General features: G+C 53.0%; 1 protein-coding gene across 1 annotated transcript in view; it reads right to left on the bottom strand.

Moving 5' to 3' along the window:
* DLG4 (discs large MAGUK scaffold protein 4) overlaps positions 1-27671 on the bottom strand; it is a 45818-nt gene that overhangs the window by 1318 nt on the left and 16829 nt on the right. The window contains exons 3-20 of the mRNA XM_054995150.1: positions 14976-15029; positions 13989-14039; positions 13393-13517; positions 12006-12175; positions 11479-11615; positions 9780-9924; positions 9205-9343; positions 8661-8817; positions 8470-8572; positions 6450-6564; positions 4591-4767; positions 4440-4476; positions 3630-3657; positions 3364-3411; positions 1917-2018; positions 1644-1816; positions 759-868; positions 329-420 (exon numbers count right to left, since the gene is read on the bottom strand). Coding sequence (XP_054851125.1) covers positions 329-420; positions 759-868; positions 1644-1816; positions 1917-2018; positions 3364-3411; positions 3630-3657; positions 4440-4476; positions 4591-4767; positions 6450-6564; positions 8470-8572; positions 8661-8817; positions 9205-9343; positions 9780-9924; positions 11479-11615; positions 12006-12175; positions 13393-13517; positions 13989-14018 — 1888 coding nt within the window. The 5' untranslated portion in view covers positions 14019-14039; positions 14976-15029. The remainder of the gene's footprint in view (positions 1-328; positions 421-758; positions 869-1643; positions 1817-1916; positions 2019-3363; positions 3412-3629; positions 3658-4439; positions 4477-4590; positions 4768-6449; positions 6565-8469; positions 8573-8660; positions 8818-9204; positions 9344-9779; positions 9925-11478; positions 11616-12005; positions 12176-13392; positions 13518-13988; positions 14040-14975; positions 15030-27671) is intronic.

Below are 27671 nucleotides of genomic sequence, written 5' to 3'. Positions count from 1 at the left end.
ATTGCTATGGCGCAGAGTGCAAAGTGCCTTTAGCCACTGGAGCCCTAGGGGGCAGGTAACAGCAAAAAGAAAAGGGCCCCTAGTCCCTGTGGGATTTAAAGCTTATCGTCAGATCCAAAAGGAATAATAATTTTTAAGGAATAATACTTGTGGTGAACTTGAGGACCTGAATTCTGCACCATGTTTCTATCTAGTCTGGTGTAAATGCAGAATATAAAGAGCAAAGGCAAGAGGCAGGCAGGCAGTTCCACCTCTGGTGCAGCTGCTTAAGCCTCAGGTGTTGAGCATGCATGTGGTCTGGGATACAAGAGAAGGCTGGGGAACCCACCAGAAAAGCACTCTGTGAATTCCTGCTCCAGCTTCGTAGCTCTGTCGAAGGCCTTCCGTGCCTGCTCCTCCGTTATCCGCTTGTTTATTTCTCTGGGGATGAACAAGAGACGCCGGCCAGAATGAGTCTGTGTTCGCTGCAAACGGTTCTCCCTGCAACTTGCCCCCCACCCCAGCCCTGGAAGACATACCCACATCCGGCCATGCACCCCACAGGTTCACTCCAGCTGGACCCCCCACTGCCACCCGAGACCAACTCCAAGCTGCCGTGTTGGTGCACTCCCCTGCCCCCCCCCCACTCCATTCACTGGCACACTCCAGCCCTTTTCACTTCTGCACATTCCAACCACAGCTACCCCCGGCCCATTCAGGGTTCCAGGTGGATAGCACCCCCCTCCCCACGTGCAATCCGTCCCATCCCAGCCACTCACAAAACATTCTCAAGGGATCGGGGCCGGATGAAGATGGCAATGGGGTGAAGTTGGGCTGCCTGAAGCCTCCGGACAGCGTTGGCGGAAACATCCAAGATGCAGTGTTTGCCCTGGATTGCGGGGGGCGGGGGGGGGGGGAGAGAGTTAGTCAGAAAGCAGCTGAGGAGGAGAGCTCACCGGCAGCATTCGTCTCTCCCTTCTTTGCCCCACCAGGGGTTAGGCCATTGCCAGCCTCCTTCTTCCCGCAAGCGGCCTTGCACTCGGACCCTCCCCCCTGGACAGAACACACACGGAGGCCACAAAGGGCCAGCTGCCGGCCACAGCAACTCTCGGCCCGTCACCTCTGGCCATCAGCCGTCTCCAGAAAGCCAACGAGGCTTGGGGGAAGAGGCAGCCCCGTGGGGAACCGTGGTTCTGCAGGCAACCCACCCTCACAAGGGGGGCAAACAAGCACTGCGACGGCTCAGCCAGCTCAGGGCCGTGAGTGGTGGGAGAGGCCAGGGCACTGTGTCCTCGGCCTCTGCCGTGGCCAGCCTGCTTGGGCCCAGCAGGCAGCAACGTGGGATGGGGTCAGGTGGCTTGCCTGGGACAACAAAGGACCCTGGAACAGCCCCCCAGGCGGGGTTTGGGGTTCCAGCAAAGGTGCCCTGCTGGCAGCAGGGCCTACTTGTTTACCCTCAGACCCTGTGCCCCAATCCTCTCTTTGGCGTTCCTCCTCTAATCAAGCTGCCCACTGCTTTGGCCCGAGTCAACCTCAATTTCAGGGGTCAGTTAAGGTTTAAGCCCAGAGGTTCGGAAGTCTCAACCCCTCCCCCTCGTCTGCTTGTGGCAGAGTGCCCCCCCCCGTTCCCTCTGCCGCCTCCCTGAGCTTTCCCCCCATCTTACCTGCTCAGCCACTTCACGCACTGACTGGACGCTGGTTCCGTACAGGTGGCTGTTGTATTGGCCCGCCTCAATGAACTTGTGGCTCTGGATGTCTTTCTCCATCTTTTCCCGCGAGGCCACAAAATGGTAGTCCCGGCCGTCCACCTCGTACTCCCGCTTCGGCCGTGTGGTGTCTACAGGGGGCGTCATGGCCTCCGTCACAAAAACGCCTCCCCATGCAGCAAACGCCCTCCTCGCATGCATCCCAGGAAGGCACCCTCCCAGCAGACTCACGTGGGACGCAGGAGCCAAATTTGTCCGGGAACTCAGAGAGGAGGTCGTCGTTGACTCTGTCCTTGGTGGGGCCCAAGATGATGATGGGGCGAGCATAATGCACTAGGGAGACATAAGAGAGACACAGAAGGATCCCCCCTCCATGATTAGAAAATGAAACCCACACATGGGCATTGAAACAATACCTTCATTAGGGCCAGCTAACAATCACGAGGCGGCAAGCAATTTTCCAAGTTAAAAAGAGGCGTTTCCTGAAGCTGCGTATTAAACTAAGAGAGCAGAGCAGGAGGGGGCTGTGGAATGGGACCCGATTCCACGTTAGAAGCTGACCGGGAGGTCCGCTAGAGGGACAGTTTGGCAGACGAAGGAGATCATTAGACTGAATAAACGCTGAATAAAGGCATATTGAGACATTTCTGAACTTAAGTTTGTCATATAATTTTAAAATGGAGAAACTGATGTATCAAAAACTGGCACGGCCAGGTGACCCTGGGCCAGTTCTGTCATTGTTACTATAGATTAAAAAGACTTTGCTGTTTCAGAGTTCAGAATGCTTTACACACACTTCTTGTTTCGGTCTTTACTACCGTCTATAAGGGTGGGAGGTCTGCATTCTCAGCCCCCCTGCCACGGAGGGTGGGGCTGAGAGGTTGACGCCTGCTCATGAGTTTGTGGCAGAGGCCAGATGTGAACGAGCGACTTTCTGGATCGCAGCCTGTTCTCTTTGCCACTCTGCCTTGCCAGAGAGTCCAGAGGGCCCAAACCAGGAATTTGCATTGATTTATTGACCACAGGTGGTTTTTAGAGTTTTAGGAGAGTAGCTGTGTTGGCCTGCAGCAGAACAGCAAGATTCGAGTCCAGTAGCACCTTAAGGACCAAGAGGATTTTCAGGGTATAAGCTTTCGAGAGTCAGAGCTCCCTTCGTCAGATATCTGACGAAGGGAGCTTTGACTCTCGAAAGCTTATACCCTGAAAATCCTCTTGGTCCTTAAGGTGCTACTGGACTCGAACTTAGATGGTTTTATAGCAACTTCTTTTACTCTTCTATTGATTTATTCCAACATTTATACCCCACCATTCCACAAGTTCAAGGCAGCTTAAAAATTATTTTAAAATTTCCAAATTAAAACCAAAATAAACTCTATCCCTCCCCCCTTAAAAGATTCCTAATCACTTCTCTTTTATTTCCTTGCCACATAAACACTTTTATTACAGTTCTTGGATTTTTCTGGTTGGTAAAAACGGAAAAAAGGAGGATGGGATTAATTGCTGAGCTCGCTCGCTCTTTCTCTCACGACTGGCTTGTTCTGAACTGTTGTCTGAGGCTAGTTATGGGGTTTTCCTTCTGACCTCGCTAATGGGAACATCTTAATAGCAGCAGGGATGTGCGCTGGGTTTCTTTCCGGGGATGGAGGTTCAGGGAGGAGGGGCTCAGGGGCCTCCTTACCTTCCATTTGCACAACAGTCTCGTAGCTCAGGACTGCATCTTCTCGACCTGGGGAAAGGGGACAGAGAAGAGAAGAGTCCTCTCTTACCTGTCCAGGTTGGTCCTAAGCCTTGAGCCCCTCCCTCTCCCATTTTCCCTCTCCTGAATGGCCGGGCTAGGGGCTCCAGGGAAGCAGGGCAGCAAAGAGGAAGAAAGAAAGGGGGTTCCCTTGCAAGACAACGGGGACCTCCCCGCAAAGGACAGGTGCAGAGGGATGCGACACGCACCTTGAGCGCCTGATCCCGGCACCCGATCCTGGAGGGGAAAGAAAGCGAGAATGAAGAAAAGAAAGCAAGGAGGCGACAGCTAGACAAGAGACAGGAAGAAGCCAGCTGGCCAGCCAGCCGCCAGGAGACTGCTCCCCCTGCGAGGAAGGAACGGGGCACAACCTTGTGGGGAGGAGATGGGGCTCGGGCAAGGAGCTTGAAGTGCAGGACTGGGGAGAGGCCAGGGGCCTCCCTCTCATTCCAGCTGACAGGAGTTGGCAAGGGAGAGAGGCTGAACACTTCCTGGCCTCAGCCTCTCCGCACGATGCAGAGAGGCAAAATGTATTTATGCAAAACACAGGAACGCTTCATTTGCACCCTGCATGCCCGTCAGAGAATCCCACGTTCTTTAGCACAGAGTTTCAAATAGACAGGTTGGATCCCTTCTGCCAAGACCTCTTCCCACGGAGAGAGTCTTTCTCAATCAGAAAAGTTCTCCCTCCTCAAAGGAAGGCTCGGCAGGAGGAACCCTGCTACAGCCAAGACACCGCGTGTGCTGGAGAAACCCACCCCGCTGAGGCTGAGGCTTCCTGGCCTCCCCAGCCCACAGCGATCCCATTCATTTCCACACAAGCAGCAGGCCCGTTCCTTGGCGCCTACAGCTCCTGGGCACGCAGAACCACCTGGGCACGCAGCAGAGCGCAAGCTGGGGTGGGAGATGCCTTGGGAAGGGATGGCGATTTTTTCTTTCAGACCCAAATGCGCGTGTGCACATACTCCGCTCTGCTTTTCCCATCTGCCTCACCCCAGAGGGTAAACACTCAGGAGTACCTTTGCTTTTAGCCGCGTCCACTCTCGTCGTTCAACCCTGCAAAAGATGTGAGACGGTAAGACAGGGAAAGAAGCACCCCTCCCCCCCCAGAGGTGCACAGGCTCCTCCTCCTCCACTCCCTCCACCATTTGCCAACCTTCCTCCCATTACCGTCTTTTGCTGGGGATAAAGCCTATCTCATCGCTGTCCCCGTCTGGATGGACGCGCCGCGCCTGCCACCATTCTTCATCCGAAGCATCGATCACGTGCAAGACGTCGCCGAAATGGAAGCTCAGGGCCTGGCTCAGGAAGCCACAATCCTTTGTCTTGTCATAGTCAAAGAGTGCCCTGTGGAGACAGGAGGCAGACAGTAACCCCACGGGCCCTGCCTCAGGGGTCCTCCCCAAGAGAACCGCCTGCCTTCTGAAGCCAGGCTTTGGATTTTCAAAATTCTGCAAACAGGACCTGGTCAAGGACTGGAGTGGGCACGCTTTTCGGACCATGGGCCGCGGCCTGGGTTTCCACCTGCTCCTAACAGTTCCAAGTTCGACTCTGAGCACACGACTCACCGCTCTCAAAAGCAAACAGCGCTCAGTGTGACCCTGGCCCTTTTCACACTACACACCTGCTTCCAGAACATCGCGAAATGCAGCACAAAAACCACGGAAGATCGCGTCTTCTCACGAGAGTTTTGCACGACGTCATGCGAGTTTTGCGTGACATCGCGCAAAACTCTTGCGAGAAGACGCGATCTTCCGCGGTTTTTGTGCTGCACTTTGCGATGTTCTGGAAGCAGGTATGTAGCGTGAAAGGGGCCCCTCTGCTCTGATCTCTGCAGCCCTCAAGCGGTACGATAGTTTGGGGGGGGGGCGCATCAGTGGGCTACCTGGTGCAACAGTCCGGGGTGGGGGAGGGGGGAGCTCTTCCTGACCTGCCTGCAGCTCCCCTGCCAGAAGGGCTGCTTCTCCCTGCACCTTCTGTTTGGCCTACTCCGCTAAAGAGACAGGGTTCATAGACTTCACTACTGTGAACTGCTGCGTCCTGTGTCCAGAGGAGTTTGCCATGTGAGTCTGTAGTTGCAAAATAGTAAAGAGTCCAGTAGCACTTCCAAGACTAACCAACTTTATTTTAGCATAAGCTTTTGAGAACTACAGCTCTCTTCGTCCGATGCATTGTCAGATACCCCCTTTGTCTACGGCATGTTTCCGAATAGTCCACGCTGGAGTCATTTCCATGGCCGCCCCTTCCTCTGGAACAGCTTCCCGGAAGAGGTCGGGGGGGGGCTCCTATCCTCCTGGCTTTTGGGTAAGGCTACAAAACAGAGCTGTTCTGGAGAACTTTGGGGGCAGCCTCAGCTGGTGGGGGGCATAAGGTATTTTTAGATTGGTTTTCAATGTTTTTATCTTTTTCAGGTGTGTTTTATCAAATTGATTTTATACCACTGTTACCTATCCTGGGTCCTGAGATACTCAGAAGAAAGCCAGGCAAAGAAATATGTTTTAACGAATTAAATAAATAAAACTGTTAGGCAGCTGAGGGCCTGAAGAAAAGTCCCTGCCTCTTGGTCACATGGAACAAGATGTGGCATTTCTAGGAACTCCAGTGCTGAATGTTTTCCACCTTAAAAAATTGGATGGGGGTGGTGGATGGGGGGAACAAGCCTATGGACTGTGTATGGATCTATTGTCGAAGGCTTTCACGGCCGGAGAACGATGGCTGTTGTGGGTTTTCCGGGCTGTATTGCCGTGGGAATATTGCCAAGACCACGGCAATACAGCCCGGAAAACCCACAACAGCCATGTGTATGGATCTACTGAATTTGGAGCTCTGCCTCAGGCTGAGAAGCAACACTCAAGGACAAAGACGTGTTGCGACCTCCCTCCTCCCTCCCCTCTTTGATTCTGTTCCCAGCAGAATGAACTCCACATGGTCCATGGCATGTGGATTCTGACGGTGCTTGGAGGATGAATTTAAAGAGCTGCCTGAGGCCAGAAAAGCGACCTCAGGAGGGGGGAAGAGTGGGATCTCACCGGATGTAGAACCCCCTTTTGGGGTTGCTCCGCAGTGATGCTGTCCCTGAGCCCAGACTGCTGTTCATCAGCTGCTCGCGGAGATCATGGATCTTGGCCTCAAAGCGGCTGTACTCTGTTGGTGGGTGGGTGACGGAGAAGAGAGTCAGCACCATCTAGCCCCCTCCCCCCCCCAGTGCACTGCTCTTCGAACAGCATCCAGGTCTCCCCACAAGACCTCCACCTGCCCATCCAACGATCCATCTCCGTGGCCTTCAGCTGCACCTCCAAGCTCCCCAAACCTGTCCCAACCACAACGGGGCCATTTAGGATCCCACCTGAGGGGCTATGACTACTCTTCAGGTAAGACATCTGCATCCCAGCACGCTTTTACCTGGCCATGGTTCTTGCCCCGCTTGCAAGGTGTGTTTTCCTCTTGGCGTTAACGGTTCAACTGTGCTTTTGGATTCGTGTCAGGCTGGCCTGAACGCACTGATTTGAAAATGGCGGCTCTCAGCCAGGCCTGATTTATGACGCTGTCTGATTTGATTGTTAAACCTTTTCCCTCGTATTTATTACAATCTCTGTTTATTTTTACAGCTTTACGGTTTTGGGATTGTGCATTCTTGTTGGAAACCACCTTGGGTAATTAATTCTGAGAGATGGTACGTGAATCTCTTAAATACCTGAAAACTGACCAACAAATCCCCTTCTCTCCGAGTGCCAACTCCGCAGAACCCCCCACCCCCCACCGGCCTTTTCACAAAGGACCCCCCCCCCCTCAACCAGGTCCAGGTATTTAATTCCCCCTCACACTGCCTCCCTCTCATGCTGCGGCTGCTCAGGTCCAAGCGAAGCTCTGGGGCTCTGACCCGAACGGCAGCTGCACCGGTTCCCAGAGGCCAGGCCAGCCGCGCCCTTGTGGTGCACTTGTGACTCCCTGTGCCGCCCCCCCGCCCCAGCAGCTGCTTGGGTGCCGTGGCCACCGAGCCAGAGCTGACCCCTCCTCCTGTCCCTCTTAGCAGGACCTCCTCTGGCGACCCTTAGCCAGAAGCCCACCTACTCCTCACTCCTCTAGAGAGCCCCACCTCAGGCCATCTCTTGCCCTCCTTGCCTGCATGCCCGGAGGCCCGCCCCCCCGGGGCAGCTGCCTTCCACCCTGTCTGCTCCCCTGTCCATCCATGCCAGACACAAAACCCCAGCCGCCCCCTCTTTCAACACCAAATCTAATCTTTCTTTTGCATCAGCTAAGCCCTAACATTGACAGTAGGATGAGGACACACATGTATTTATTACGTCAAGGAGCGGGACCCTATTCTCGCTTTTTCTGTTTCATCCTCTCAACAACCCTGCGGGGAAGGCTGAGAGACCAGAATTCTGAAGAATTTTTCAATGACTGGGGGAGAGTGAAGGAGTATTTGGAGAAAAAGTGGGACATGAAGGGGAAATTATGGCAATTTGAAAGTTATTAATTGGGGGAATTACTAGAGATAGGGATCTTTACCATTTAAAGTGAAGTTTTAATTATTGCTAAGTTTAAGTTTTGAATAGATTTGATTTTAATGGATATTATTTAGTTTATTAAGGAAATATGGGCTAATAACATATAGAGGGAATAGATAAGTACGTAATAGAATAAGATATGGGTTGGAAAGCTGTTGGAAGTCCGAGAAAAGGGGGGGAGGGAAAGGGTGGGGGGAAATTGATATTTAGGTTTTTAAATAAAAACTCTATTTGTAACCTGTACTCACCTAATAAAAATTTTTCAAAAAAAAAAAACAAAACAACCCTGCGGGGAAGACTGGGCTGAAAGGAAGAATGACTGGCCCAAGATGAGGTTGGTGGCAAGCGGTTATTTGAACTTGCGTCTCGCCCAGGCATAATCCAACACACTCCCCACGCTGGCTCTCTTCTCCACGTTCATGGCCCCTCACGTGGATGCAGACAGCCAGACTTGGCAGGGCTGGCCTCAGTCTTCCTGGAGGCACACAGCATTCCCCCCCTCCACCACTGGGACCCCTCCTTATGGGCAAGGACTCACCATCAGGTTTGTACTGCGCAATGATGGTGACCGTCTGGCCCGCGTTCTTCAGGGCAATGGCCGCCTGCTCGTGCGTCGCGTTCCTGAGATCCACACCATTGACCTGGGAAGGGAAAGACACCAGGGTGGCTCAACCTGAGTGGTGGGGCAGGCTGGCCAGCCTTAAGCAACCACCAGGTGACCCTTCTTACCGAGAGGATCTGGTCCCCTTTCCGGAGTTCCCCACTGAGGTCGGCTGGTCCCCCAGCCAAGATGAAGGAGATGAAGATTCCCTCGCCGTCCTCCCCCCCAACAATGTTGAAGCCCAATCCCGTTGAGCCACGGTGAATGACGATGCGGCGGGGTTCCCTGCGAAGAGGCAGAAAGGTCAGTCGGAAATCAGAAACCGACTCTTAACCCATTGCTGCTGGAGCAAAGGACACCTGCCCCACGCGTCCAAAGAGTGTCACAGCCTGAACGTTCACCACAAAGGGCAAGTTGGGGGCCCCTAATATTTGGAACTTGAGGGCTCCAGGGCCATTGGAAAGAGCCAGACATGGGATGTGTGAGATATCTAACTGGAGGGTGGCACGGATGATGGGCGGACCCTGGTGGGTGGGCAATGAAGAGAAATGAGACACTGCTGTGGTGTCTTCCACACCAGGGAGAGTGGAGGCAACGAGGTGGGAGACAGGAACATCCAAGGGAGGGGGGGAAGGGAGGCCAACATGTGTGTGGGGGGGGGGCAGAGCTTACCTGGGTATATCTTCCTCTCCCATCAGCTCCTTAGGGATGGGAGAGTACCTCCGAGGCGAGGTGGGGGTCATGGCTTGTGGATAGTCACTGCCCAGGTAACTCTGGTGGCCAATTTCATTGTCCAGGTGCTGGGAGTACGCTGCCAAGAAAACAGTGCTTTGTTTTTTAAAGTAACTTTGGAAGAAGGTGAAGAAACAAAACAGATCCGGAACTTGCCAAAATTCAAATCAAAAGTCTGCCGTGCTCATCATGGCAAAGGCTGTAAAGCAAATAATAAAGGAAGGAAACGGGGGTGCAGTTGCTTGTATTTTAGCTCTGCTCAGCCCAACGGGAAGCTCTTCCGGTGGCTGGAGGGAGCCTTTCCTTTTCCATCAGAGGAGGGAGGGGCTTTCCACTTGGCTGAGCAGAGCAGGGGCGACAAGCCAGTGTTTCTGCAGGAACATCCTTGCATCTGCTTGAACCCCCCCCCCCTTCACATTCTTTTCAGCCCCCAGACTGCTCCCTCTGTTGACAATCACACACGCAATGCAACACACACAGCCAGCGGCTGGAGAGGGAAAACGAAAATTGCTCACAGGAAGTGATGTCAGGCGGGGCATAGGAGTCGTTTAGATAAACGTTTGTTGGCTTTGCAACCTTCAAGTAGACCACATCATACGTGTTCTTCAGGGCAGCCACGGCATCTTCATGCATCACGTCTTCCAAGCTCACATTGTTTACCTGGGTGGGGGAAGAAGAAGGAGAAACTGTCACATAACCTTTTGGACCAGAGGTAAGGCGAAATGCATACGATCACCATAAACCAACTTACATGGCCCAAACCACAAACAGAGAATGAGGACAAACCAGGGCGCTGTCCAAAACCGCACGTGACTCAAGTGAGTGAGCCAGGCCCCATGTTGTAGAATGCAGGGTCACCAGGGAATGTCTTCCCAGCGCTTCAATATGGGTAATCAACCAAAACTAGATTACAGAGAGGGCAAGGGAGCCCGTTTCCTGTACAAGCCACACAGAGGGGGAGACTGCAGGTGGACGAGTCCAGCTTTGCCATTTAAAAAATCCATGCAAAGAGAAATCTAGCATAAGAGGGAGAAAATTTATATACCCTTCTCTTGGCTTACTACACTGGTTTTCTATCTGAAGAGAACTTGGAGCATAGGGGAGCTTCTCAAAATGGCACCCTCTATCTCCAAAAACTGTGTGGTTCATTCTACCCCCCCCCCATTGTCCTGCTGGTGTGAAACAGGCCTGAGTTGGGGGGTTGGGTGGGGTGGAGAACTTGAATATCCAGGAACCAAAGTCTACAGTTTTGTGCGTTGGATGGCATTGGTGATGCTCTTCCTCCTAGGAAATAGGCGTGTCATGATGTTAGGTGGGGCTAGAACCTCTTCCTATTAGAAGGGATTCTTTGTGCAGGGGTCTTTTTTCTTCCCCCCCCCCTTGGGATAAATGAGGACTTGCATGTTTTAATACTCTTCCACAGGGCTTTTTTTCTGGGAAAAGAGGTGGTGGAACTCAGTGGGTTGCCAGCACAGCGGGCAACTCTTGGTGGGAGGTAGTACCCCTGGTACCACATGCGTGTGCGCAAAGTGTGCGCACGCTCCCAGGACCACACAATGACGTCACTTTGGGTCAGCTGGAACAAGGGGGAAGTTTTTTAAAGTTTAAATCACACTCAGTGAAAATGGCCACATGGCTGGTGGCCCCGCCCTCTGATCTCCAGACAGAGGGGAGTTTAGATTGCCCTCCATGCTGCTCCAGCAGGAGTCTGGAGATCAGGGGGCGGGGCCACCAGCCATGTGACCATTTTCAAGAGGTGCCAGAACTCCGTTCCACCGTGTTCCAGCTGAAAAAAAGCCCGGCTGCTAAAACAACGTTCCTGCACAAAGAAGGTAGAATGTGGTACAGTCTAGGTAGTACATGCTACAGCCCAGAAACAGATGAGAATGAAGTTTATGATTTGGGGATGGGTGGGAATTCTCCCTTGCCTCCAAAGTTGGTGATCAGTGAAGAGCTTTAATAGAGCCTATATATCCCACCACCCAAATCAAGAGGCTGCAGCTTCACCACCCAGACTCCTGTCTCTTAACTGCAGCCTCCATGAACGGCACAGGGCAGGAAGAAGAAATACCCGCTTCCTGCCCCTGACGACAACCGAGCAAGGCTTGCAAATGTGTAGAACTGTATCCTCCGAGCTGTGAGCTCGCCCTCGCCCTCCCGCTAAGGGGAGCACCACGCCAAGGAGCCCAGCTGGTCTGCTCCGTCCATCCTTACCGCCAAAATCTTGTCCCCGATCTGCAAGCGCCCGTCCTTGTGAGCTGCACCACCCTCGATGATTTTGGTTACGTAGATGCTGTTGTCACCAGGAATATGCTGGTTGCCGACCCCACCTGCGATGCTGAAGCCCAGACCTGTGAGGCAGGAGGGAGAAGCCAGGCAGTGACTGACTGGACGGCAGGACCAGCACCGAGCAGAGGCTGTGATGTCTTTAAGGGGCAGGCACTCCCACTGGGCGGGTCCCTTTCCAGGCGGAAGTGTCTCGTCAGAATTCACGTCAGCATCCCAAAAAGCTGGACCAAAAGTCCATCTGCCTCAGCATCCTTATAGCATCCCTATTGCCTACAAATGCACGAAGAGTTTGAATCCTCCACAGCGGCTGCCCCCAGCGATCTGCTCTGAACATGGAGGTTTCATTGAGCTCCCCTTGTTAACAGCCTCTAGGAAGCCATCTTTTTAAGCGACACTACTCTGGGTGCAGTTCCTCCTTCCTGGGGAGCGCGCCAGAGCCGGGGCCCCCTCACCTTTCGGCCCTTTGATCAGCTTGATCTCAATCATCTTCTCTGCAAGAGGCTTCCTGCGCATGACGTAGAGGCGCACGATTGAGCCGGCCTCCTTCAGCGCCTCGACGGCTGTGCTGTGCGTCACCTCCCGCACGTCCACGTCATTCACGAAAAGGATGCTATCGTTCACCCTGGGCCACACAGAGATTGGAAGGGGGGACCTTTAGTGGGAGAAGATGCTGGAGCTGGCCAGGCCGGGGGTGGGGAGGGACCCTGAGCTGAGGTTGGTGCAGGCTGCAGAGAGGCAAAACCCACAGGTCTCTGCCTTCCCGCTGCAGCTGCCTGTCCTCCTCCCCTTCCTCCTCAAATGTGCCCTGCAAAGGGAGGGGGGACTCAGCAACAAGCAAGCCTGTGTACCAACAACTCTCTTCCCTGCCATGCTTCTCAGGCCCCTTGCAAGCCCGTGTCCCCTATCCCTGCACCCGAAATTTCAGAGCAGAAAGATCTTTGGAACCAGCTTCCTTGCTACGAGCCTAGAGGCCTAGGATCTTCACACTTGGCAGTTCCTCTTCACAATACTTGAGGGCCCCTTGTTTCAGGAAGATTACTTTTGGGGAAAGAAGACTCCCCATCTCTTCACGAGCCAGGCCGAAACGGGAGTTTGGCTCCGCATGCAGATCTGCTTGATACTGCTGACCTGGGAGGCGTGTGCGCATTTCTAGCCCGCCCCAGTTCTAAAACTTGGCAATCCCAGTCTAGTAGCAGATGGCATGGCTCTGCTGACCAGGCCAAGGCACAGGGATTCAAGCTGAGCCAAGCGGTCCTACTGCCCAACAGCCACAAATGCCTCTGTTCGGTGCACACGCACACGCCCGGGCAGCTGGCTGGAGGCTCACTCCTGCCCTCAGGCTAGAAGGGATCTACAGTCGCATTGGCTGGGCGGGAGGAGGGCAAGGCACTGCATGGCCACAGACCCCTGGACCTTTGCTCAAGCCCCTTGGGGAAGTGCTGCACATGGCAGCACCTGCTTCTGGGTGAGCATGGCCTACTCCGGCAGTGCTCCCCAGGGTCTCACGTAGAGAAAGGTCTCCCCAGAACTTGCTCTTGGAGCCAGAGGGGTCAGGCACTGAGCTCAGGGCCCTCCTGTCAGCCAAGGAGGGGCTCTAACCACTGAGCATGCTGCCCTCCCACTTCAAAGATGTTTCCAGGCAGGAGAAGAGGGATTTGGCTAGAGAGGCCTGGCGGCCCGTCCTGGCCCATGCCGCTTCCTTCCAAAACAAGAGCAGCCAACTGCAATGGCTAAGCCAGATCTATTGTGGAAAACCCAGAGCAAAGGGGGAGGACTCTTCGTGCACATGGAGAAAAAAGAGCCCAAAGGCGAAGGAGAAAGAGCCCCCGGCCCCAATACCTGAGCCGCCCGTCTTGTGCCGCTGCCCCTCCAGGGATGATCTTGGTAATGAAGATGCTGGGGTCATCCCCAACATGGGGGTTATCGGTGCCCCCGGCGATACTGAACCCTAAGCCGGAGTTACCCTGAAAGAGAGAGCCGCCCCCCGCCCCCCAAGCCAGGGTTAGAACCTACGCCTGATAGTAAAGAGTCCAGTAGCACCATTAAGACTAACCAACTTTATTGTAGCATAAGCTTTGAGAACCACAGCTCTCTTTGTCAGATGCATCGCCAGCTTTTGAGACGTCCTCAGATGCATCGTCAGCTTTCTTCATCAGATGCATCTGATGAAGGGAACTGTGGCTCTTGAAAGCTGATGATGCATCTGACGATGCATCTGACGAAGAGAGCTGTGGTTCTTGAAGCTTATGCTACAATAAAGTTGGTTAGTCTTAAAGGTGCTACTGGACTCTTCACTATTTTGCAACTACAGGCTAACATGGCTAACTCCTCTGGATCTATAACCTATGCTTGGAAACCCCCTCCCCCTGGGCCGGTTGCTAAAACTCACCCCCCACCCCACATCCACCAACATTGATTCCTGCCACAGGAATTACCCGTTCTAATGTGATCTCCTCATATTCCATTTCACCTTCTGTTCCATTTACCTAAAGAAAGAGAAAGCAGAGAGCAGGGGGGGGGGAGCTGTGTTAATGCGGGGTCCCTGAAAGGAGGCTTCAGGCAGGCTAATTTGGAGGGGGCATTAGGGGACAAGGCAGAAAACTCAAGGGGTAAGTTCAAACCAAACTGGGCAAATCCAGGCATCCAATGTTTACCACCACAGAGAGCCAGGGTGGTGCAGTGGTGACAGCATCAGGCAAAGGCCAGGGGAACACTCTGCCAGGGAAGCTTGCTGGATGACCTTGGCCCCGTCACTCTTCCAGACTCACCTACCTCACAGGGCTGTTAGGAGGATACACTGGGGGAGAAAGGAACCAGGTAAGCTGCTGTGAGCTCCTTAGGAGGAGGGAGGGATAACAGCAGCCAGTCAGGGTAGTTAGGAATTAGAAATATTTTTCCAGTGCTGCCTGCATCATTGGCATATGTACTGAGGCCTCCTCTTAAAACGCAAATGTGGGGCTGGAAATATCTCCCACCTTTTCTTCTGGCCCCAACCGAATCTGCAGATAGTGAAAACGAGGACCGGAGGGGGGCGGGAGGTGAGTCTGAAGTGGAATCAGCTTCTTTTGCCAAGAGGCTGAGCTATGAATCAGGAAGCCCACAGCTCAGCCGGGCACACGCTAGGGCAAGTTTCTCTCTCTCATCCGCTCCAGTCTCCAATCCTGGGGTCATTACGTAGACTGACCTACCTGGCAGGGCTGGTGCTACAAACAAAATACTGTATGTGAAGGACTCTGAACAATGCAAATGCCACACAAATGCTATCAATCATTAATAACAACAACAATATTAAAATGATGCCACTGGGCAAAATGTTTTGAAAGATGTTGGGCTAAGTACAGGAGAAAGCAGACCTTTGGAGGAAGGAAAGACAGCGAAGGGCACGAATAGGATGGTGGGGACTGAATTTCCAAGTCACTCACGTAAGCTGGTGCTTCTAAGGTATCTGTGTTGACTATCACCGGTGGGGAATTGGCCTAGGGGAAAAGAGAGAAAGAAATGTTTATGTGGCATGCCAGTTCCAAGCAATGTCATTTCTATACTCGGGGTGGAGCTGGGCCCCAGCCAGCACAAGGGAGGCCAAAATAACCGTTCAGTCACCTCCCTTGCAAGTCAAAGCCCCTCTGGGCACTGGGGGTTGAGCTTGTCCTCTTCCACAGCCGCCTGCACACGCTTGGCTGCGTCTTGGAGGCCACACCCAAAAGATGGCTGCACCTCTGGAAGGTTAACATGAGCTGCGTGCGACAGACATCGAGCCTCCAGGTCCAGAATAAATTCTTGTCCAGCCAGAAATGTGAATTTCAAAAGGGATGCTCAAATGCTTGGGGTGCACCAACAGGCTCTGGCTTGGCTCCTGTACATGCAGCAGGGCTTGTGCAGGAGATCTTCCTGGAAGAGGGAGGATCGCGCCCCCGTGCTCACAGCAGGATGCAAACCCAAGCAGCGCAAACCTATACCCCCAAAGCAGAACGTGTTCAGAGACTCTTGCATCCTTTAAGCACAAGAAACCTCGTACGAAGACCTCGGGAAGGGCAAATTAATGCCCTCAGACACTGGTAGTGACGACGACATTGGCTTAGAAGTACAGGCTTGGAAAGGGAGCCCCTCCAGCCCCCCATCCTCCCATGTCTACCTTCTTGGAATGCAAGGAAAGGGCGCAAAAAGGGGGCAACAGATACGGATTAAGGATGGGTAGAAGAGATCAGCGGGGTGAAATTAAGGTCACCCAAAACTGGCAAGGAAGAAACCCAGCACCTGCAGACTGCCATATCAAACTACAACAGTAGGGGGCACTGTGCTTTTAGAAGGAAACGAGAAAAAATTAAATTAAAAAAATAAATCCTCTTGTTTCCCTACAGGATATGTATGCCTCCGATCCAGCGGTGTTAAAATACAATTTCTTGTCCAAGTGGTAGCCAACCTATCCCCTCCCCTTATTCTTTCTCTTTTCCAGAAAAATTATTCCCCCACCTCCACCATCCGCCTGACAACGGTAACCACGGCAATACCATGGAAACAGCATCAGTGCCTCCGGGGGAGAAGGTTACCGTGGCAACATGGGTATCGCCATAGTTCAGGATGCTCTGGGTGGACCAGTGCCTTCCCATATCAACTATGCCCACATCCCTTATGACAAAGAGGGAACATGGCAAGATGGGGTGGGGGTACATTTGAAGGGAATTTAGCTTTTCAGGCCACACTGGAGTTTGTATTGCTCTGAAGGGCAAAGGCGCTGAGCCCCTTTGCCCGTCAGAGCAATGCAAGCTCCAGTGTGGCCTGACATGCCAAATGTTTGTGTAAATCTCTGACTCTGTCGCATAAAGATGAGTAAAAGGAAAGACCAGGTTTCGGGGGAGGGAGCTCCATTTAAGAGCAGTTGATGAGTTTCCCTCCAGGACTGCAGCAGCTTTTAAAAAATGACTGTTATTTCTGTTTAATTTGAGTTCACCTCCTACTTTGTCCCAGGGGGAGGGTTCAGGACAGACAACAAGTTATTAAAAGGGAAGTCTATCAGCTCTCCTCCATAGGGACTAGGAACCTGCTTTAAGTGTAACACCCTCTTCTTCCAAACTTCTTACACGTACTATCTGTCATTTCACACAGTCATTTAGAAGCAAATAGGTTCTTCATCCTATTTCATTTAGCATATGGGGGCATTATCAATCCAGGATCTTAAACTGAGCACGCACGCACACACACACACACACACACCCCAAGAGCCAGGACAGCTTTGTATGGGGCATGAATGTTACGTAGGGAAGAGCAAATATATTAGCTATTTCAATTTAGCCTTCCCCATGGGATGTCCCCAACCCCAGACCACATGAAAACTAGAAGCTTACTTTGTCCTTTAGAAAAAACAGTCACTAAGATTCACACAACACTTGTTGATTATTCTGGCAACATCCAGAAACCAGAGGGAGAACACTTCAATCTACCAGGACATTTCATCAAGGACTTAAAGGTCACCTTAGTTCAACAGAAACCTTTCAAAAACAAAATCCAGCGGGAAGCTGCTGAATTGGAATTCATATGTAAATTTGACTCAGTCAGGCTGGGATTGAATAGAGACTATGAATGGTTATCTCATTATCAGAAGTAACTGACTTCTTTAACAGAAGCAAAGTGATCTCCTTATCAGAAGCTACTGTTTGCATCTACTCCGCCCTCCCCTCTCCACCTATATATCTGACCAGTTTCTTCTTGCCCTCCACGCATCTGACCAAGAGAACTGTGATTCTCGAAAGCTCATGCCACAATAAAGTTGGTTAGTCTTAAAGGTGCTACTGGACTCTTTTTGATCTTTTTGATTATTTTTTATGTCTAAATGAATGCTTTATTCAGAAAACTACCTAAAACAGAGTTCTGAAGGGCAAGTGAAGGGCTGGGGTTTTTTGCAGGCCCCAAACTTTCCTTGTAGGGTCAGACCTCGAGATCCCGTTTGGAAACAGGCAACGCTTGCCGGCTTCTGAACACAGCGCCCGCCCCACCATGTTTTATTTTTATGCTGCTCCTCCCGTGGGTCCCCATCTGCTGCACAAGCCTGGAATATTAACTCTCCCCACGTGTCTCCCCGTGTGTCAAAGACAACGACGACGAGGGCAGGCGCAAGGCAGGAGGGAGAGGGAACATCCGCAGAGGGCCAAGTCTTGCTGCCTGCCCCAAACTCCGTCTCCTCTGCTGCAGCTGGACTCCCTCCACACCCCACAACGCCCCCTCCACAAATGCCCCTCGCCAGCTTGGCTTTCTGGCTGCTCGCCAAGCCTTCCACCATGCTTCCTTGGCACTGGGCTTCCCTGGTACATTTTAATCTTCGCCTCTTCAAATTTTTATGACCACAATGTTCAGGCAAAGGGGAAGCAAGGAACCCTGGGAAATGCGCATACGTAATGTACCTCTCCACCTCGGCCCCCTCACAGCAAGGGAGAAACTCAATTCTTCTTCCAACAGGGACTATCCATGAGTGGAATTTTAGCCTTCAGTCCCCTCCCACCCACCCCCACCCCAGCCTCCTTCTGCCTAACCCAAGAGGGCCTGAACCTCTTGCCGAAGCAGTCGGGAATCCTGGCTGCCCCCTTCTCAAAGAACCTGGGAGTTCAGGTGCCCAACTGCTTCCCCAAGCCCAAATCTATCACCCTCCATGTCAAGGGGACCCCAGCATCCAGGCTGTCAGCGGGCTGACACCCACTTCTCAGAAACCAGGCAGAAGTATTTAATTCTTGGCTGAGAGAAGAGAGTGAGGCCTAGTGGAGAAGAGGGAGGGCAGAGGGGTGCGTGGGTGCCAGTAAGCCCTCTGAGCGGAGCAGTGGGAGAAGGCTGCAGTGGCCAAGTGGCAGGCACTCTCTGGGGTACACGGCACCAAGGTCCCGCTGGGAAGAGAGGTCTCCCAAATTGGGGGGACAGGGCTCTCCTGGGGTCTGTGGCATTTCAGGAGCAGAGCTGGGGGAAGATTGGCATGCTCTGGGCTCTGCCAGGTTGGCAGCTGCGAGTGGGTGGGAGGGGGAGGCGGAGGGGACTGTGTGGGAGCAAGTCTGTGGAAGCTATGGAGGCACACATTTGCGTGCCACGTTAGATGCTCTCTGCATGTTTCTGTCTCGCAGCCTTCATGCTGCCCCTGCACGCCTGCGAGAGAAGCCAGGGCTGGGCTGCAGGGAGATGCACGCATTCAGCAGTACACAAGAGTGCAGGTACCTGACACGCGCGCATTTTGAGAGCCAACTATCTGTCCCGGCTCTGCATACACATGCCATTTGTGCAGTGAGTCTACATATCTTCAGTTTCCTTTTATTGAAAGGAATGAGCGTATTCCACAAGCAAGGAATCTAACAAATCTCTTTGTTTTCTTAAAAACAAAAAATGGAACAAGATTCTAGTCCTGAAGACGCGGCTTCAAATGCATTGGCAGTGCCGGCTGAAATCTCAGAAGCCAGCTAAGGAGCTGAACTGGACTGCAGAACACCACGCACAGCACCTCCCCATAGCCAGCTGAAACAGAATTACGCCTAACGAACATTTAGATGCACACTGACTTCATCTTCGTCACATACGTAAACTTCAGAATTTAAGCTTTCTAGGGGCAGAACAGCACAGAGGCTGCCTATGTGCAGCTCAAACACTGAGCACCCTTGTGTTCAAACCGTCTTGGTGGGGAACATGCCTCTGTGTGCGTGTGTGCGTGTTTGTGTAAATGCAGGATGAGGTGAGCCCACATCTACTCAGGCCCACAGTCCACATAAACACACACAGAAAACCCGCATACCCCTGGCTCACGTGGCGTGCATCTGAACAGCAGGCGCCCACAACATCCAACAAGGGACACCCCCCCCAGACCACAAACACAATGACCACACTACACAACATAAACACCACACCCCAAATACTGTCTGCAAAGCGGACCTGCTGCTCACACCACACCAAAACTACGTTCGCTGCACCAGCAATACACATTCTGCCCCAGGAAATGCAACACACTTGGTGCTTACGACACAACAGGCACACAATAACATCACTTGTACATGGACAGCCACAAATAGGGTTAGAACACCCAAACTCACGCAATGGCACTGGTAACCTTCCAAAATGGTGTGAATTGTATCTCAAGAAAACACATCACGAACACCACGCGCACAAACACAGAGCTGATGCTATACTGGAAAGGACACCAAGACCAGAGGCCAAAACTAGACACGAGGCAAGAGGCCAGCACTAAGCAATACACACACAATACACTTGTGCATTGCGATTACACAACTGTGCACAGAGGCCCTACCATGCATTATGGCTATGGTGGCACACTGGAGGCTGGACTGTACCACTTCAAGTGACAACTAGTCCAACAGGACTGAATGCTCCCCAGAGAAAAATAACCATGCGCACAGTGAAGAAACAAGTCAAGGTGAAGGATGGCTTCTCCCTTTCATGCTAGCTTTCTGTGTAAGGGGAAGCGTGCCCTAACCTGCAACTGGCAGTGATATAGCCCAGGCACAGTAGTAGTAGTGGTATAGTAGTATAGCCCAGACACAGGTTCATCACCTCAATGAGAATGACCCCTTGACAGGACACGTTACATGGTTTGTGAACATTTACTGGGCAACACTTGGAATTCAGTGCTTTAATTTCAACAGCTCAAAAAAGCCAGATGTGGAGAATTCACATTAAGGTTACACCCTGAATCCAGAGGAGTTAGCCATGTTAGTCTGTAGTTGCAAAATAGTAAAAAGTCCAGTAGCACTTTTAAGACAAACCAACTTTACTGAGGCATAAGCTTTCAAGAACCAGAGCTCTCTTCATCAGATGCATCGTCACCTTTTGAGAACCATAGCTTTGACAATGCATCTGACGAAGAGAGCTGTGGTTCTCAAAAGCTTATGCCTCAGTAAAGTTGGTTAGTCTTAAAAGTGCTACTGAACTTTTTACTACCCTGAATCCAGGAATTAATATTAATCCGGCTGATACTGAAGGGGGTAGGTGGGAGGAATCCCCTCCGTACCTGGTGAAGAAACTGTGGAAGTGCGCACACCCCTGCTTTTTTAGATCATCTGCTGTTACTCCACGACACACGCATGAAGCTGCCTTGTACCAAATCAGACAGGCGGTCTATCAAGGCCAATCTTGTCTACTCAGCACCGGCTGTGGCTCTTTCACATCATCTCCTGCTTGGTCCTTTCACCTGGAGATGCCAGGGATTGAACCTAGGACCTTCCGCGTGCCAAGCAGAGGCTGAACCCCTGAGCCTGGCCCTGCCCTGTCATCCATCATCTTTGAATTCAATTGATATTGGAGAAAAAATTAGGGGACAGGAGAGTGTGTTTTGGGGGCTGAGCTGAGGCCCAAATTCCACCTTATGCCACCAACTCTGGAAACCGAGGGGGCAGCCTGCCTATTTCCCCCCCCCTTCCCGCTTCAAAGTCCTGGAGAAGTTCTCCCTGGCCCGGGGACTGATTTTTAAAAGGCTTCCCACCCGCAACCCACTTTCCTCAGCAGATGAGAACAGCGGGGCAGGGCAGGGGGGGAGGAGGCTGGGGGTGGGCTGGCAGTCAATCCCCCGGGCTCCAACAGAGGGCTGGCATGAATTATTTACAGCTGCTAATGAGGCTGCCGTGTTCTGTTTCAAAGACACGACCAGTTCCATTTCATTAATAAAATTTTTAAAAAATGTCTGCACTGCCAGGCTTTGGGCTGATTTCCCCCCCCCCACCCGCCCCCAGATGGTAGTTGGGGAAGAAAGCCTTCCAAAGACCTGCCTGCTGAAACGCCACTTTTCTGCCCCAGAACACGGCACAAGCAGCCACTTTCAGGTCAGTGCGGCTGCAGCCGAGGCCGCCACCTCAGCACGGGTCAGGACGGAGCAGCTTCAGGGCTATTCCTGCCTCTAGAAGGTGGCTGGTTTTAGGATCCCGTGCCCTGATGCGCTAGCTTTCTACTTGCAGAGGGTTGAACGAGTATTTCATCACAGGACATGCAATCTGAAGGGCTAGCCCAGATCGGGACGACCCACCGGCCAGAACAGAGAAGCCGAACAATTCCCCGGGTGAAGATTAACATCGGATGTCGGGAGCAGCAGTTCCTCCGGGATTAAGCACCCAAAAGACACCTTGAGGGTTTTCTGCTTTTGTGAGCACCCCCTCCGAGAGAAGAAGCCTGCCTGAAGCCACAAGGGCTCCGAACCCAGGCAAGGAGATCCTGGGTGGAAAGGGAAGTGGCTCTCCCCTGCAGCCTCCAAAGGCCTTGGCAACTATTAGCCCCAGCTCCTTTGCAACAGCCACAGGGAGACCCGGGGAGGAGCCGGGGCTGGCAGGCAAAAGGCCTGCTTGAAGGACAGGGGGGCACACAGTGCGGCAGCTGCATTGGTGGCCGCTCCCCAGCCAGGGAGAGGGAAGAGCTGCGAATGCAAATTCTAGGCCCTTCCTCTCCTCCGGGATCCAGAGCCAAAGCAGCAAAGACGGGGAAGGGGCCAGGCCTGTCCCATCAGGAGCAAGGCCGCTGCAACTCTGCCAGCGGCCCGGGCAGGGGGGGGGGGTCCGGCTCTGGCCGCTCACAAACTCCCCCAGCGAAGGGGGGCTGGGGAATGCCTGACCACCGCAGACCCATGGAGCAGTCTGGGGCGAAGAGCTGAGCAGGAGGCCCACACAGCAAGCCGATCCTGGCCCAGTTTCATTTGTGCAATCATGCAAAATTTTACAGTTGCTACTTTAAAGCAAAGGGGGGGCAGGAGCCCCTTTTCCCTCTTCCTCCCCCATCCCACTTAAAAAGAAATACTATTTAGGAACCCGACTCACGGAGGCCCCTCGCGCTCCATTCATAATGCAGGAAAATGTACAGTATAAACACTGACGCCATCTGGCTCCGAAGCTGACGCACTTGCCCCCCCCCCCGCTCCCCCAACACACAGGCTGCTCCATTCACACACTGCGAGGGGATCCAGCGGGGAGCAGGGGCCTCACTTGGGGCCCACAACAGCCCTCCCCCCCCCCAAAGTCGCTTCTTGGATTCCCAGAACTGCAGCCCGTGAATGCCCGGAGCCCCCCCACCAAAAACTCAGCCCTCTTGATCACCTCAAATCCCACCGCAAGCCCCCCTTCCCCTCCACCCCTAACCCACCCACCCCCACCCCGTCAATCGTTTTGGGTCCATTAACAGACATGCACCTTAAGAGTAGACGACCCCCATACCCCATATTCTAGCCCCTTGGGGACCACAGGCCGGACCCAACCCCAGAGCTTCTGTTCCCCTCCACGCCCTGGCCCCAGGTAAGATCTCAACCCCCCTCCCCCCCAGGGATCTCCTCAAGCCAAGCCCCGCCCCCCATCATGGCTCAGCACACCTAGATCCCAACCCTGGTCAACTTGCCCTTGACCCAGACTCCCCCATGGCTCTGACAATACCTCCCCCCCACCCTCCACCCCCTCCTGCAGTTTTATTTTGCTAGGGGGGGGGCTGGTGTGGGAAGATATTCCAGATAATGGCTTTTCTGGGTCAGAGCCCAGGGTAGGAGTCAGGGCTGGGGGGCCCAGGGGGGCCCGACAGGAGGAAGCGCCTGTGGCTGGCTGATTTCCTCTCCCCCCACTCCAGAACTGCCACCATCAAAGCCTGTTTGTTTACCACCACAAACCTAAACGACCCTTCTTGACTCCTGGGCACAACCCCTCCCCAAAGAACCCAGGAGTCCGGGCTGCTTCCCCCCACCTTTCAACTCAGCTATCTGAGCGCTCTCAGAGTGCCTGAAGCCTTTCCACCCTTGTGACCCCTCCATCCTTCCCACAGATACACCCCAAGCCCTGTGGGGAATCTAGAAGTCCCCCGTCGCTTATCTCTGACGTCCCCTCTGACCCCTTCTTGCCTCCCGGTCCTCCTTCCCCCCCTCCACAAACGCCCGATCGTCCTTCCCCCTGTGCTGTCCAGCTCAAATGCCCCAAATGCAGCCCCCCCCATCCATCTTTTTTCTAAATATCACTTTCCAGTATTCAAAGCTACAGAGGGGGGAGGATTATTCCTTCCCTGCACCCCAACCCAAGAAAAAACGCACCAGCGCCCAAGGTCCCCCCTTCCGTCCCCCCACACATTAGAGTGGTGCCCCCCCTACCGTGAGCAGGCGCCTCTCTTTCTTAGCCTTGCGAACATTGCTAATGAAGCGCCGGCCCATTTTCTTGGCATACCACACCGACACGAACATGATCCCCCGGGGGGCCGGTGCGAGTTCTGCTCCAGGGGCAAAAAGGTCCGCCAACGGTGCTCAGTTGCAGGGGGGCCTGAGGCTGGGCTGGGCTGGGGGCTCCCCGGCCTCTCTGCTCCGTCCCTTCTTCTGCTGGAGCACAGATGCCCGGCCCAGGGCAGAGCAGGGGCAGAGGGGCAGGAAGCCAGCCGTGCCGCCTGGGGTGGCTAGCCCTCCTCCTCCTCCGCAACCGGCCTGCTCGCCTCCATCCTGGACCCCAGCAGGTGGACGGACCGGCAGAGGCACGGGAACCAAACAAATCTCTCCTCTCCCTGTTCAATGGGCCAGAAAGAATTCAATAGAAAAGAGAGGGAGGGAGGGAACGGAGGGAGGGAGAGGGAGGGGGGAACAGGTGGAATGGGAAATTTCCAGCGAGGGAGGGAGATCGGTGCCCCCCCCGCCTCTTCCCCTTGGCTTCACAGGGGACCGGGTCCAGGGTCCAGATGCAGCCCAACAGACCAGATGCAGAAGGGGGACCAGAGCGGCTCCCCCCAGCCTGGACAGGGGGTACCCCCGTTGTTTGCAAACCCAGACAGGGGGTGATTTTGTCCTGGAAGAGGAGGAAAGCCTTTTTCCTCTGCAAAGAGAGGCGCCAGCAAGGGAGGCCAGCAGCAATTCGGCTCCCCCCCCCCCAGCCTGGGCTCCCTGCTCTCCTCTGCAGTGCCGCCCCCACGCTTGGCTGGACTGGATGCCAGCCCCCCCCCCAGGAGGAGGGCAGCTGCTCCACGCCACGCTCGGGAGGTGGGGGAGGAAGCTATGGGTCCCCTCCATCCCCCCCCAGCATCCTTCCCCTGCAAAGAGTCCCCCCCCCATTCCAGGGAAAGCAGCAAGGGGGAGAGAGGGAGGCATCCGGGCTTCCGGCAGAGGGAGGGTCAGGGAGGGGATGCCGGGTTGGGGGGGGTGTCTCTGGAACGGAAAAGGATGCATTGGGAGACAGCAGAGCTTGCCTGGGCTCTCTGGAACGAAGGCGGTTGGGGAGCCAGCCGCAGCGAAACGGAACGGATTTCCAAATGGGTCCTCGGACTCCTGGGTTCTTGGGGCGGCGGGGGGTGGGGGCGGGTGGAGGGAGGGAGATGATTCACCTAAGAGGGCTTCAGCGTGCAAACCCTTCGCCTGCCTGGGGTGGGGGTGGGGAGGGGCAGAACTCCTGGGTCCTGGACATGAAATTCAGCCGAGGGCTGCAGCCATCCAGAGAAGCCACAAGGTGGAGTGCGTGTCCTGCCTTTGTATACAGCGAGGCTTTAGGAGTGAGTGGGGGGCTGGGGGGGGGAGACACCAGCTCCAGGGTAAGGATTCAAATGAGAAAGGAGGGGGAGACAGAGGAGCCCTTCCTACTGGGGAGATGGTCTGTGCAGGAGAAGCTCAAAAGCACAGCTTGGGCCACACCTTTGCCACAGTGAGCTTTGCAGAACAGGCACAGAGTCTCACTAAGGCTTGGGAAAGCAGGAGCCGACACCACATCACGGGGCAGCCACTCCACTGCAGGTGTGCCTCTAAACCACCACAACAGTAAAAAATCCCGTAGCACCTTTAAGACTAATCAATTTTATTGAGGCATAAGCTTTCGAGAACCATAGCTCTCTTCGTCAGATGCACCTGATGAAGAGAGCTGAGGTTCTCGAAAGCTTATGCCTCAATAAAGTTGGTTAGTCTTAGAGGTGCTAGTAGACTTTTTATTATTTTGCAACTGCAGACTAACATGGCTAACTCCTCTAGATCTAAATCACACAAGACAGTGCACCTCTGCCACACAACACAGCCTCACCCCCAAGCTGCCTATTCTCTGTCCTTCCTTCCCTCATCTCCTGGCTCTGGCATTCCGGTTAATTGGATTGCAAAAGAGAACTTTCTGCTTGGACCGACCTCTGAGGTAACCTTTCCGATGGGATTAGAAACAGGAAGGAAGCCCCAGGAAGAACGGGGAGGTCGGGTCAGGTTAGAGCAGTAATGTCTGTGCCCGCTATGCCACATGCCCTCCACTGCTCAAGCTCAGAAGTAAGACAGCAAACTAAATGAAAGAGATATCAGCGACCAGAACAGCTGCAGTTCTGCAGTACAAAAACAGGCACACGGTTGCAGTTCATCGACTCATGAGGCGCCAAGCTCCAGGCTACATTATGGGCAGGGAGTCCAGGTTCCCAACACCTCCTGCCCCCCCCCTTGTGGAGACAAGTATGGGGTGGGGGAAGCATGGTACAGACTTCCTTGTCATGTGTGCATATGTGTTTTTAAAGGATGAATAATTTCTTTGGAAAGGACAAAGTAGGCAAAGTCCTTTAAAATTGGACCAGCAAGGCAATGAATCTTGAATTTTTGTGAACACTCCGTGGCATCACAGAAGCTCAAAGGGGCTGGCCGACGACGGGTTTGCCGCAAGGTGGTTTGACCTACTAAATCCTTTGATAAAGCATGTGAGACACAATCAAACTCTGTCTGAACCGCTCAACAGACTTTAAGGCAGATTGATAATTGTATTTTAAATGGACCAGGAATCTGTCAGAATGTTAGTAGCCAAGTTTAAGCGTCCATGTTGTTTACCAGGCATCTGGGAATGGTTAGTTAAATCTTGGGTTCCAGATGTAATGACTAAACTTACTGAAATTTCAACAGTTCAATGATAAGAAACACTTAAAACGTTCTTGTTGAGCAGGACTTCTTTCATTAACTTTCTGAAAATGTGTTTTAATCTGGATATTGTTTCATTTAGGGTATTTACAATTATGCGAATGCCATGTGCGGCGTGTAGCTTTTGCACTCTTAGTCGTTTTATACGTTAATATTTTTTTAAAAAACTGTCAACTGAGAAAAATATTTTCAGTCAGCTAGCCCTCTCCAGTCTTTTCACGATTGATCGACCAAAGGGAAATGCGTCTCCACAATGCCAAAGCGCAAAGCAGGTGCCTTCCTGAGACAGATGTCTGTTATATAAGTGAAAACATAACTTGCAATTTCAGCTAGCTAGGACAGCTAAGTGCACACCCCTCTTTGACTTTCCAACGAGGCCCAGCCAGCCTGGTGAAAGAGCTGCCGAGGTCTCCAAGACACGGCAATTGATGGACAACACACACCACGTGTCTTCTCAGATCTACAGTTTCCCCAGCTGACCCAACTCGTCTGAAGCACATGTCCTTATAAAATCGAGGACGAGAGCTTTGCGCTCACCAGCGTATTTCCTCTAAGCCTGTCAAGTGCTGCCCCACTTTGGATACACTGAAGTCCCAACTAGCTGTCATCTTTCAAGCAGAGCAGAATGACTGAAGTCCCCCCCACACACATCTTTATCAAGATGTGCCCCCTTTAGAAAAGAGCAAGAGTCCAGTAGCAACTATATGATTAACAACATTTGTGATAGGGTATGAGCTTTCGTGAGCCACAGCTCACTTCACTGAGGAACTTACGATTCACGAAAGCTCACACCCTACCACAAATTTTGTTAATCATATAGTTGCTACTGGACTCTTGCTCTTTTCTACTGCTACAGACAAACTAACATTGGCTACCCATCTTTATCTATCCCCTTTAGAAAATATTTTGCACAAATCCAGTTATCCCATGCCTGTCAAACAGCCTCCCTCCCCTCCACCTGATGCCTTGCAGAGGGTCCACAGGGCAGAACAAAACTCCGTTTTGACTTCACAGGACTGTTGTAAGAATTACTGATCCAATATCGTTAAGCCATGCTGTCACTCTGAACGTATATATTTAAGTGGCTATTATGATTTCCGCTCTGAAAAGCCACGCTCAAGATTACAGCCCTTTCGACAGCAGATCAGTTCGTCCCTTTGAGAATCTTGGATACCACCGAGAGCCAGCATCAACCATCAACCACACGCATCAGATTCTCCTCCACACTTCAAAAGAGTATTCTGGGGGGCAATACGCAACACGTCTCCCCCATTCTTTACTC

The sequence above is a fragment of the Eublepharis macularius genome, chromosome 12, assembly GCF_028583425.1.
Source record: "Eublepharis macularius isolate TG4126 chromosome 12, MPM_Emac_v1.0, whole genome shotgun sequence".
Lineage (NCBI taxonomy): Eukaryota > Metazoa > Chordata > Lepidosauria > Squamata > Eublepharidae > Eublepharis > Eublepharis macularius.
The sequence above is the reverse complement of the archived record's forward strand: the minus strand, read 5'-3'. Positions and strand labels throughout refer to the sequence as shown.